The sequence below is a fragment of the Ceratotherium simum genome, chromosome 24 (genome assembly GCF_057802395.1).
Source record: "Ceratotherium simum simum isolate JZ-2026a chromosome 24, ASM5780239v1, whole genome shotgun sequence".
NCBI lineage: Eukaryota > Metazoa > Chordata > Mammalia > Perissodactyla > Rhinocerotidae > Ceratotherium > Ceratotherium simum.
Window position 1 is genome coordinate 28,506,370 of NC_141923.1, and position 12,260 is coordinate 28,518,629.

The 12,260-nt window shown below is 40.4% G+C and overlaps 1 protein-coding gene across 2 annotated transcripts in view; it reads left to right on the forward strand.

The window, feature by feature from the left end:
* The first annotated feature begins 4,798 nt into the window (after window positions 1–4,798).
* The window catches only part of NEK9 (NIMA related kinase 9), a 37,577-nt gene continuing 30,115 nt past the window's right edge, over window positions 4,799–12,260 (forward strand). For both annotated transcript variants that reach the window (XM_004426369.3, XM_087448177.1), the window contains exons 1-5: window positions 4,799–5,149; window positions 7,623–7,800; window positions 9,529–9,584; window positions 10,129–10,199; window positions 11,477–11,582. In XM_004426369.3, the coding sequence (XP_004426426.1) occupies window positions 4,931–5,149; window positions 7,623–7,800; window positions 9,529–9,584; window positions 10,129–10,199; window positions 11,477–11,582 (630 nt within the window). In that variant the 5' untranslated portion in view covers window positions 4,799–4,930. The remainder of the gene's footprint in view (window positions 5,150–7,622; window positions 7,801–9,528; window positions 9,585–10,128; window positions 10,200–11,476; window positions 11,583–12,260) is intronic.

Sequence of the window (12,260 nt, forward strand, 5' to 3'; positions counted from 1 at the left end):
TTTTTCTGTTACTCTTGAGTACTTCTTTGGCTGGATTGGCAATAATTCCTCCATATTCCTCAGTTTTTTGGGGATGTGTGTGAGGAAGATCAGCCCTGAGCTAACATCCATGCCAATCCTCCTCTTTTTGCTGAGGAAGACTGGCCCTGAGCTAACATGTGTGCCCATCTTCCTCCACTTTATATGGGACGCCACCACAGCATGGCCTGACAAGCACTGCATCGGTGCGCGCCTAGGATCTGAACCCCAGGCCGCCAGCAGCGGAACACACGCACTTAACCGCTATGCCACGGGCCCGGCCCTTCCTCGGCTTTAAAGTATGGCAAATTATGCATGATGAATTAGAGGAAAAATATCGTGTTATTTACTCTAGATGGATCAAGTTTCTGTGAGCTAGTAAAAGTTTATTATATTTTGTATATAAAATATGTGAATTATATATGATATGTATATAAAAATAATAAGAATTATACATCTTCAGAAAGACCAAATAGGGTTCTGTAAGCCAGGCGTTCTCTGTAAGCTTCTCTCTTTTGGAAACTGCTATTGGTATTATTCCTGCAGAGGGTCTTCTCCCTTGCCCTCCATTCTTAAAATACCCCTCCCAATTTAGAACCTCTCAAGATTTGCTTTTTTGGCCCATCACATCTATGCAAAACCCTGTCCCAGCAGGTAAAGGCCATTTTCTCCTTTCCTTTTAGTTGCAGTTGAACGTTTTTCATAAAGCCCCTTTCCAACAGTCAGCCTGAAGTGCTTTGCACATTCACTGGTAGCCTCTTATTTACCCTCTCCTCCATTTCCTCAAAAAACCAGATAATAAATTTGTCAATGAATCTATAGTCTATAAAGTAGTGGTTCCCAACATTTGAGTATAAATATTTTAACATCAAAAATGTCTTATTTCTGGGCCGGCCCCGTGGCTTAGCGGTTAAGTGCGCGCGCTCTGCTGCTGGCAGCCCGGGTTCAGATCCCGGGCGCGCATCGACGCACCGCTTCTCCAGCCATGCTGAGGTCGCATCCCACATACAGCAACTAGAAGGATGTGCAGCTGTGACATACAACTATCTACTGGGGCTTTGGGGGGGGAATAAATAAATTTTTTTAAAAATGTCATTTCTCACTAATGTTTTAGAGAACATAAATAATGAATTCAACAAAACGTAAATTTAATAGTCTTAACAGTATCATATTCTTACTAAATGGTAGTACATGTTTGGCAAATTATTATTTATTCAGTGCTGCAGTGGTGTCCCACATAACATGAGCCCCATGTGTAATTTTAAATTTTCTAGCACTACATTAAAAAAAGTAAAAAACAGGTGAAATTAATTTTAGTAATGTATTTAGTCTAATACATCTAAAATAGTATTTCAACATGTAGTCAATATGAAAATGATTAATGAGATATTTTACATTCTTTTTTTCATATAAAGTCTTTGAAATCCAGTGTGCATTTTACAGCTACAGAACATCTCCATTCAAATGAGCCACAATTTAAGTGTTCAGTAGCCATATGTAGCTATGGCTACCAGATTGGACAGCTGCTTGGTACTTTGGTAAATTCTTTAATCTTTACAGTAACTCTGTGGCCCCTGGGAATCTGCCATTCACAAGTGGAAACTTCTGCTATATAGCATCCTAACTATTCACTTGTTAAAATATAACATGGAAATAATCTATTTTTGATCAAAGGCACTTTAAAATCAGTTAGACGTTTAGAATGTTGAGTGTTTCTGGGTTTGTAAATATTCGAAGGTCAGATGTTTAGTTTCATTTATATCCAGTATAATAAAGAACTGAGCATGAGTGTTTCTGTTCTATATTCTCTAAGATGGAACAGGACATCTGTCTGTTAAGCTTATATCTACGCATTATAACTAGAACAATTAACAATATCAGGCTGACCAAGTTACAGAAAGCTATTTAGTTCCTCATTGCAAAAGTGCCAAAAGAATGAATTTTTAAGCTTTGGCTGAAACCTGTACAGCTTTACTAAATGCAAGTCAGAGCTTCTGATTTTAAGTAATTACTTTTTCCATTCTTTTAACTCGACAAAACATTTATTGAACATGTATTTTGTTTAATGTGCTGAGCTAAACTCTGGAGTGGACCCAGATAAATAAGAAGGAATACCTCTTCTCAAAATGCCTTCTAATTAATAGGAGGAGGTAGATGGAATGGCCTCTATCTGGAATGATCTCCCTGCTTTATTTAGCCATCACCGACTTAACATTTTGGATATTCCTCCAGGGAGCCTTCACTAGCCCAACAAGTTTGACTTGGAAAGATGCCCCTCCTAAATGCCTTTCTAGAATCTTGTACTTTCCTTATAATAGCAGTTATACAGTTATAATTGCCTGGTTAGTTGTCTATTAACATGGACTGTAAGCTCCATGAGAGTAGGAACCATGTTTTGTTCTCTGTTGTAACCCAGTACCTGGCACAAGTTGGTACTCAGTGTTTGTTGAATGAATGAATTGCAAATTCAAAAATATCTGTATAATGTAGAACCCTGGAATGAAACCAACAAAATAAAGTTTAACAGGGGTTATCAGTCAGTCAGTCTTGCACTGAGGTTTTAAAAATGTTATATATATGAGATAATAATGACTTGATATTCATTCAACAAATAATTTTTAAGCATATAATATCTAGCACTTTTCCAGGTACTTATGATATGTAGCTGTGAACTAGAGCGTAAAATCCAGGCTCTCCTGGAGCTTTTATTCTGATGAATGAGAGAGTCAATAAAGTAAACATAATAAGACATCAGTATTTTATTAAGCATTGTGATGAAAAGAAGGAGTGATGTGATCTGGTGGGACAGCTGTATTACTTCGGATTAGATTGGATGTGAAAAAAGTTTAGTTAAGTGCGAGCTCGGTATAAGCAGACCATCATTATGAAGGCTGGCACACTAATAGAAATATTGGATCCAGATCAAGGGAGACAAGTCCCCTTGTGCTCTCCTATTCAGACCTGACCTGGAATGTTATGCAGAGTGTAGGATATCATCCTTTAAAAGGAACGTTGGTGAACTGTAGAGAGGTCAGAGCAATGGGAACTCATTAGCCTTCACACCCCTCACCCCATTCGACCAATTCTTTTCCTCCTATATTTGCTATCACTATCTACGTAGTGAGTCTCCTGGACTTGCACATTTAACTCACCAACCACATTCCAACTGATCACAAAGTTCTAAATATTCCTCAGATTCCTAAATCTGGACCTCCTTTCCACTCACACTGATAGTACCTCAGTGCCTCGTCTTTTCTTAGAATATAAATTGCCTCCTAACTGGTCTCCCAGCCTCCAGTCTTTGTCCTCCACATTGTCATCAGAGTTCTTTGTAAAATTTAACTTTGGTCTTAAGTAAGGTGACCATATCATTTATTGTCTGAGCTGGGCACTTAAGCAAAAGAAAGCTCTCAATTATGCTAGGGGAAAAAGGCGTAAATGGAGACTTCCCCAGCAAATCAGGACATACAGTCACACTAATCATACACTCCCCTGCTTAAAAATCTCCAATAATTTTCCATTGCTCACAGGAAAAGCCAAACTCTATAAAACATTTGTGGCTCCGTCTTCTGCTTCTACCCTACATACACCCTGGCGGCCAGCCACATGACCTTCTCTAAGCCCCAACACATCCTGTTCTGTGAAAAAGATCTGGAGCCAGATTGCTAAGTTTGACTCCTGGCTTCCCTTAGTAGCTGTGTAACATTAAGCAGGTTACGTTGACCTCTCTGTATCTCAGTTCCTTCTATAGAATGGGAATAATATGAGGATTAAGAGGGATGATACATGGAAAGAAAACCTTTCAGTATAGTGCCAGGAACATAACACGGAATAAATGTTAGCTGTTATCTCTGTGATGTAGGTCACATTCCCCTAATTTTACAATTAAAAAGCAAGCTTGGAGATGTGATGTTGCCCAAGGTGACATAACTGATGGAACACGTTTTTTCACTGCATTGCAATTCTCTTAGTGACTTGAGGCCAGAGAGCATCTTATGGGAGTGATCCTCCCTCCCCTAGCCAGCCCTGGTCCTTTAGTGGTTAAGATTTGGAGCTCTCACCACTGTGGCCAGGGTTCGCTTCCCAGTAAAGGAACCACACCACCAGTCTGTCGGTTCTCATCAGCAGCATGTTGCTGTGATGCTGAAAGCTATGCCACCAATATTTCAAATACCAGCAGGGCTACCCATGGTGGACAGGATTTCAGCAGAGCTTCCAGACTCAGACAGACTAGGAAAGAGTGAAAAAATTGGCCACAAAAACGCTATGAACAGCAGGAGAGCACTGTCTGATATAGCGCTGGAGGGTGAGAGAATGGTGCAAAAAGACCGGGCAGGGTTCTGCTCTGCTGTACACAGGGTCGCTAAGAGTAGGACCGACTGGAGGTCACTAACAACAAGAAATAATATCTTTATTATACTCTCTCTCTAAAGAAATAGCGCTGTCCAACTGAAAGGGACTGCTTCCCTAATCACTCACTGCTCTTGAGATGGACCTGGAGCCAAGATGAGACTGGACACCCTAGGGACCTGGAAACTGTCTGGGGGACCTGGCCAGAAATTGGGGGAAAGGTCTACAGACCCGTGGGTGACGCCCTTGCCTCTGCCTGAGCCCTTCGGTTCCACGCGGTCCCCACCCGCGCCCGCCAACCCCGCCGCAGGGCTCACTTTCCGGGCCCGCCCGGAGGGAGAGAAACCGCGGCCCCTAGACAAAGCAAGCGAGCCAGCGAGGGCAGAGAAAACCCCGGCGGGCCGGAAGCACCCAGAACTGCTTCCGGGTCAGGGGACGGAGCCACCATGGAGCCTCGCGGGGTTGCGGGGCTGACGGAGCCGCGGGTCGGCGTCTGAAGCGACAGGGTCTGAGCACAGCCAGCGCCGCCCGGGACACGCAGGGCGGTCCCGCGGCCGCCACCATGTCGGTGCTGGGCGAGTACGAGCGACACTGCGATTCCATCAACTCGGACTTTGGGAGCGAGTCCGGGGGTGGCGGGGACTCGGGCCCGGGGCCCAGCGCCGGTCCGGGGCCGCGAGCGGGCGGCGGCGCGGCGGAGCAGGAGGAGCTGCACTACATCCCCATCCGCGTCCTGGGCCGCGGCGCCTTCGGGGAGGCCACGCTGTACCGCCGCACCGAGGTAGCGGCCCCCGGCCCCCGCCGCTGAGCCCCTCTTTAGCGCCCCGCTTTCCCGCGTCCGCGCCTCGTCCTCATTTAGTGTTGGGCGCCCGCAGGGTGTGTGTCTCAGGTCTTCACCAACTCACCTGCGCTAGGATTTCGTTAGATCACTGGTTTTACTAACTGGTCGTTTTTGTATAACCTGGGGAACTGAGCAAGTCATTGAACCTTCCCTAAGCCTTAGTTTCCCCATCTGTAAATTGGAGTTAGTGATGACTACCTTAAAAATAATCTATTTTTCCAGGTTATTTTGAGACTAGAACCAAGGTACTTTGAAACTGTAAATTAAAGTGGTATACGAATGTGAGGTATTGTGAAAACTTCCTCTCGTGCTGTATTGCTCTCCAAGGTCGGGGTGGGGAGGAGGGGCATAGCTTCACAATTCCCACATGGATAGCAGCTCCGCTGTCTTGGCCGCTATCTTCAAGTTCAGGTATGAACGCTCAATTGGAGATTGTCCTTGAAGATCATTCGGAAGATCGTCGTGTGTTGATTTATTCATCGGTGTTTATCCAGCAGTGTTTATGCGTGGCAAATATCTTTTTAGTATATTCTAAGCCATTAGTTCTTACCTTTGAGGGGGACAAGGACTCCTTTGAGAACCTAATGTAAGCATAATCCCCTCTACCCACTCTTGCACATAGACATCCTTTGAAGAGATTCATGGATCACTGGCCCCCAAGTTCAGAATGTATACGGTTCTAAAACCCTGTAGTGGTGACTCTACTTCCAAAAACCAACCATAAACTGGGTTTGGTCACTAAGGTCTTAGAACTCTAGCTTTAGAACAGTTAAGCATTTAATGAGAACTTGGTGGGGTTGCTGAAGGTGATTCATCCATCAGTGATCCATCTGCAGTTCTGGTGTGTGTTCCAAAACAGCATACTTTTAAGGCTGAAAGATGGAGAAGGACAAGGGTAGTTGCAAGAGAATATCTTTTTTTTTATTTTATTTTATTTTTGTGAGGAAGATTAGCCCTGAGCTAACATCCGTGTCCATCTTCCTCTACTTTATATGGGACGCCCCCACAGCATGGCCTGACAAGCGGTGCATCTGCGCGCCCGGAGTTCCGAACCACGGGCCGCCAGCAATGGAGCCTGTGTACTTAACCAGTAGGCCATGGGGTCAGCCCTGAGAATATCTGTGTTCTTTTGTATCCCAATGCAATGTTAATGTATGTCGTTAGAGTTACCATTAGTATTCTGTTTTCTTGTTTGTACTCAAAATATGAGAAACAGGCGATGAGTATTGGTATTCTTAGTTTATAGTTAAAGAAACTAAGTATGTTAAAGTGACTTGCCCACTTAATTAGAAGTAAATCTTGGGCTAGAACGAGGTTTCACCTCTCCTTGCCTGTGCCTTTCCATTATTATCATGTTAAACTTGATTACTGAGATTGTTTTAAGTTAAATTTGATTATACTTCCCCAAAACTGCATAGCATTATCCATATCATGAAATGTTCATTAGATCTGTAAATTTACAAAAGTTTAATTAGAATCAGCTCTTTCCCTCAAGAAACTTCTATTTCAATGGGAAGACAAGTTAGCCCTGTTAGCAAACAAATAGTATTTAAGTTGTATGTATATATAAATGGAAAATAGTGGACAAATATTATTTCAGTGTTTGAACTCTGAAAATTAACGGAATGGTTGCCTTGAATAAATGTACAGTAGAAGGTTCATCAGAATCTTCCCAAAAAAGTTTTAAAGGCCTAGCAGAGCCATTCAAAAGGATTTATTTAGGTGGGGATGCCCCTGAGCTGGGGAGCTGTATCAATAAAGAATTAGAGATATTATAAAAGAGAGTGGATATTGGGAACTGCAGGTAAGTTTTCATGAACAGAGGAAAACATGTGATACATAAACATGACAGGAGATACAAAGTTGCAGAATGGGGCAGGGTGAGGGAAGTGAACTCAGAGCCTTTAGACATGACTTACTCTTATCCAGAAATGATAAACGAAAATCATTAGAGAAATCTGAATTTATAAAATGAGTCAAGTTTAATATCTCTCTTTTACAAGAAAGCATGGTCAGCCATAGATAACCACTCTCCAGTTCTCTATTTCTCTAATATTCTAGCCCTACTACAGTCCTCATCATGATTAGCAGTTTGTCATAATGTCCCTCAATAGAATCTTTGAGATCTCCCTCCATCCTATATTTTTACCTAGAATTGACATCATGCAAGTTAAGTGTAGGAACAATATAACAGCATCTTCATGCTTTACTAGCCCCAGTCCTGCAGTAAATTATGATACTCAACTGTATGCAGAACCTTTAAAGTCTGTTCATGTTTTGTTTAAAGGAAAAAATAAAAGGAGTCACTCTCTGCCCACCTAGGAAGTTTTCTTTCTAGGCTTACAGATCCGGGTGTGGATTCATTCTCTGCCCAGCAAGAGGAAAGCACGATACCTCTATTACTGTGTTGTAGGATGACTCACTGGTTGTGTGGAAGGAAGTTGATTTGACCCGACTGTCAGAGAAGGAACGTCGTGATGCCTTGAATGAGATTGTTATTCTGGCGCTGCTGCAGCATGACAACATCATTGCCTACTACAATCACTTCATGGACAATACCACGCTGCTGATTGAGCTGGAATATTGTAATGGTAAGACAATTCAGTGGGACTTCCTCTGGAAAGACATTCTTGTGCTCATACTTTTCTTGAGGGGGAGAGAAAAAGAAGAGGCATATACAGTGATAAAAACTTTGAATGGATTTCTAAAGTTTAAGAGAAATAGTTCAGGCCCTGAGAGTTTTCAAGTGATATATAAAATAAGGGGAGGGATTTTCCTCTGCATACTCAAATTCTCCCTTGTGATTATAGTTCCATCTTCAACTTATTTGTTCAGTTGAATTTTACATTTATTTTTCAAGGTTTTTTCTCATGAAATGACATTAGAGACATAGTGTGGCTTGGCACTGCTGGATATATTTAATGCAGTCTTATAGGTGATCTTTATTTATATTGACTTCAGCCAGAGCTATCCTATTGAAAATGGTCCAAAGATCATAGCTGAATGAAAATGATACATAGTAAAGCATGGCCTTATTTATCTGGTCTCTGATTTCTTTGGACCATTTTGCTTGTCAGATGGCAGTATAGCCTAGTTGTTAGGAAAATAGACTCTGAACCCGTATCCCAAGCTCCACTACTTTTTAGCTCTGTAACCTTGCACAAGAAACTTAACTTCTGTGTGCCTCAGCTTCCTCATCTTAATATGAGTTTGTTGATAAACAGTACCTACCTCCTAGGGTGGATGTATTAAGAGAGTATGTAAAGCCCCTAGCATAGTACTTGGTATGTAACAAATGTTTGATACATACTGTACTCACTATTATCCTTCTTATTACATAAGAGAACCCCCAATGCCCTTTCTTGAGTTGCATGCTAAAGAGGTTCCAGCATATTCTTCACTTATATCTCTAAGAGAAAGCTCCTGGACTTCTAACTTTCTTGTCTAGACTTTTGTGTATCATGATTGTTTCTGGTTCTGATTAATGCTAAATGTACAAGATTATAAAAGAGATTTTTGAAGTAGCAGAAGCCTCAGGCAGTTAACTTCCTTTGTGGTTAGGAAGAACTAGAACAGATGGTGTACATTTATTGAAACTCTGAGTTACTAAATTGCAGGGGAAAAGAAGTTGTGAAACTTAGCCAAGGCTAAAGGGTAAGTTAGAGTTGCAGGTAGGAAGTAAAATGAACCATGATCATTTGCAGTCTGTATTACTTGATAAAGGAAAAGGAGAAGCAAACAGACTTATTCTGCAGGAAGGAGTTAGTAAAGAGAGTAATGATTGGAAACAATCTAGAGTGTACCCTGAATTTTGGAAAATCTTTTCATTGTGAAGTGGAAAGAAAAAGTGTTTGATGATATACACCTGTATATACAAAACGTTGCATCACAGGTGGAACCCAAATGTTCTAGTAGTCACACTGAGAGAGCTGTTACAAAAATATTGCAGATTCTTTTAAAAGGAATTCTGGAAAAGAAAATCATCTAATTTTGAAGACATTCAAGGTAATTTCACTAATAGGGGTACTTAGGAATGGTCTTTAACTCTTATCTTTTCTAAAAATGTCATACTTTCCATTTTTGTATTGAGCCTCTTCTGTTAGGGAAGGAAATATTTGAAGAATATTTCAGATACAGTCTTTGAAAGATGTGAAGAGTTTTGTACTGATGTGAAGAGCCAAGAGGGAAGAAGGGGTTTCCTTTAGAGAGGAAGCAGAATCCTTCATTTCCTTGTGTCACCTGTTAAAACCCTAGTAGATACAGGAGCCAAGCTTTGATCTCTGTTAAGCAATTCAAACCTGTCTTTTGTTTTATTACAGGAGGGAACCTGTATGACAAAATCCTTCGTCAGAAGGACAAGTTGTTTGAGGAAGAGGTAATTCATGTTTCTATGGAAGGAAGCTAGAATTGTAATGTTGTGATTCTTGCATTCTACTTCTGTATTTACTCTTCCAACAATGAAGAGTGTTTTTTCCTTTTGTTCAGACTCCTTCCGGGCTCTGGTTGATATTCATGAGAAAGGAAACCTCTAACAAGGAAGCTGTCTATAGCTGCTTCCTAAACGGTTTACCTCCACATCATGAGTCTCTATGGGCTTTCTTTCCTGGTTCTATTACTGTGCGTACTGGTATGCCCAGTTTTCTATACCTTTGCATTATTCCTGGATTTCTTTCCACAAGTCTGCTTCACCATACTATATTTTATAACAACATCGGAACTATTTTATGATGACCTGCTTTTTCTTTTTATCCCTACCACTTTTCTTTGCCTACTCAATCTACAAGCAAGAGATGTCAAGTCATGTTGAATCATAACCTCTGGTTGTAGCTTCCTTTGTTTTGTTTGTTTGAGTGTGTGTGTTTATTTAAATGGAACTGTTTTTGTTTCCAGTGCAAATACAATTTATTTTTTCTCTGCAGATGGTGGTGTGGTACCTATTTCAGATTGTTTCAGCAGTGAGCTGTATCCATAAAGCTGGAATCCTTCATAGGTAATGAGTGAAAGAATATGGGATGGATTCCTGTCCAGCAATCCAACCCCTACCTTTGGTACCTCCCATCAGCACCATTATTTTCTTGATTAAGCAGTGAAGTCTTTTCCATTGGTATAATTTAGAAAAGAAAAAGTGAGTAATGAGGGCTGTTATCTTCACTTCCTGAAGTTAAACTATGTTTAAGAAGAATCTCCTCGATAGCTAAGTACTGCTTAGTCATTTCTTTAAGAGATACTTTAGAGTTCAATTCATTAATTCCTCAGTAGAGCCTAGAAGCCACTATGAGAAGTGATATTAGATTGGTTGGAATTCACAGTAAATGTTTTCTCTGAGCAATAATAATTGGCAGTTGGTTTTAATTTTGTAATTAAGTCTGTTAATTTAAATAAAAAGCCTATTCATTTTGTATAATTAATTATGTAATTTTACCAGGTCTTTGGGAGAAAAACAGCTTTGTGTTCATTTCTAGCTATAGGAGAGAACCATTATAAGAACATTTCCACATCATTTTACCCTTCTGAAGTGAGTCATTGACCATTGCTAGAGATTAATGTTAATACACCAGCATTTGGTTTTTTCTTGGTTTGCTCATTCAGTTAGCATATATTTCTTGATAGCTATTGAATAGCTGTAGTTGCATATTGTTATTTTCTTTTCAAAAGCCACAAAGAATATTGTTCTAGTTTTTTTCACGTCTTTCAATAAAAGAAGCCAGAGTGTGAACCAGGCACAGTTTATTTATGTTACATTTACATTGTGTTACATATGGTCAATTCATCTTTAGAAAAATGGCCAGTGATTTTATTGACATGATGTACACACAGCCTAATCATGTTGCTGCTGGGATGTGCAGCATTTTCTCTTGCCTTAGCAGATTTGAAACTTGGACACCAAACAAGTGTTAAAATTGCCTCGATATCCCTAATTCAAGACATAAGTGGTAATTGAAGATGCAGTGCCCATTATAGGAATTATGATTACCTAGGCACTGTTTTTTTTGTCTGACCCTCTCAACTTCTTCTAACAGCTTCAGTAGTATGGCATGCCTGTGTGGTGAAGCCCTGGAGGATGAAGTTAGTTCTCTGCCTCCACTCCCCCGAGTCCCCTTTTCAATGTAAAGTGCATGTGAAAGTGATGACCATTATTTGGGATCCCATAATAGTCTGAGCAGTGGTGACATGCTCATTTTTATTCTGTGCTAATCCTGGGTAGGGTAGGGGATGAGATAAAACAATTGATTGTATGGGTTAATACACAGCATCTTTTTTTTTTAGAGATATAAAGACATTAAATATTTTTCTGACAAAGGCAAACCTGATAAAACTTGGAGATTATGGCCTAGCAAAGAAACTTAATTCTGAGTATTCCATGGCTGAGACGGTAAGTATGTGTTGCCCTTGTCTTAATTTTTTTTTTCCTTTCCATCACCATGAGATATAATGGTACCTCCTAAATCTTGCACTTTTCTCAATATTCTTGGAAGTTTTCCATACTTATAAAGCAAGTCTTCAGGAATCTTTTGCCTGGGCTCACAGGCATTTCCGTGGTCAGGTGTTCTTTCAAGAGTCATTGTCCACATTACAGCTCTGACCTCATAGTGCTTTCTAACACTGACTAGAGACTTTTCTAAAAGCAATAAAATACTTTACTGTGTTTTCCAGCCTAGGATCTTTAGTAGATTTCTCTTTATCTCTTATTTAATCTTTGAGTTTAGGATTGCATTTCCTTTGAATTTTTCTGGTTCAGAAGCCCTATATTACAAATAAAGGCTGATGCCCAGAGAACAGTCTGATCTTTAATATCGTATGTAGTCTGAACTGTGGGACTCCCTTCTTACCCTCCCTTACTATTGTCTTTCTTAGGTAAAGAGTAGACAGAAGTTGATCTTTAAAGACAGCGATCTCATCCTTTTAGGAATTGTAAAACTCAGTTATTACTCTTCCGGTTTCATAATGCCGTGTCCTTAAAAGAACTTGAAAATATGAGTTAATAATATTAATTTTGTCCTGATGATGTTTTCAGATAATGTCCAGATACGGCTGCAAGCAATTTAGAGAC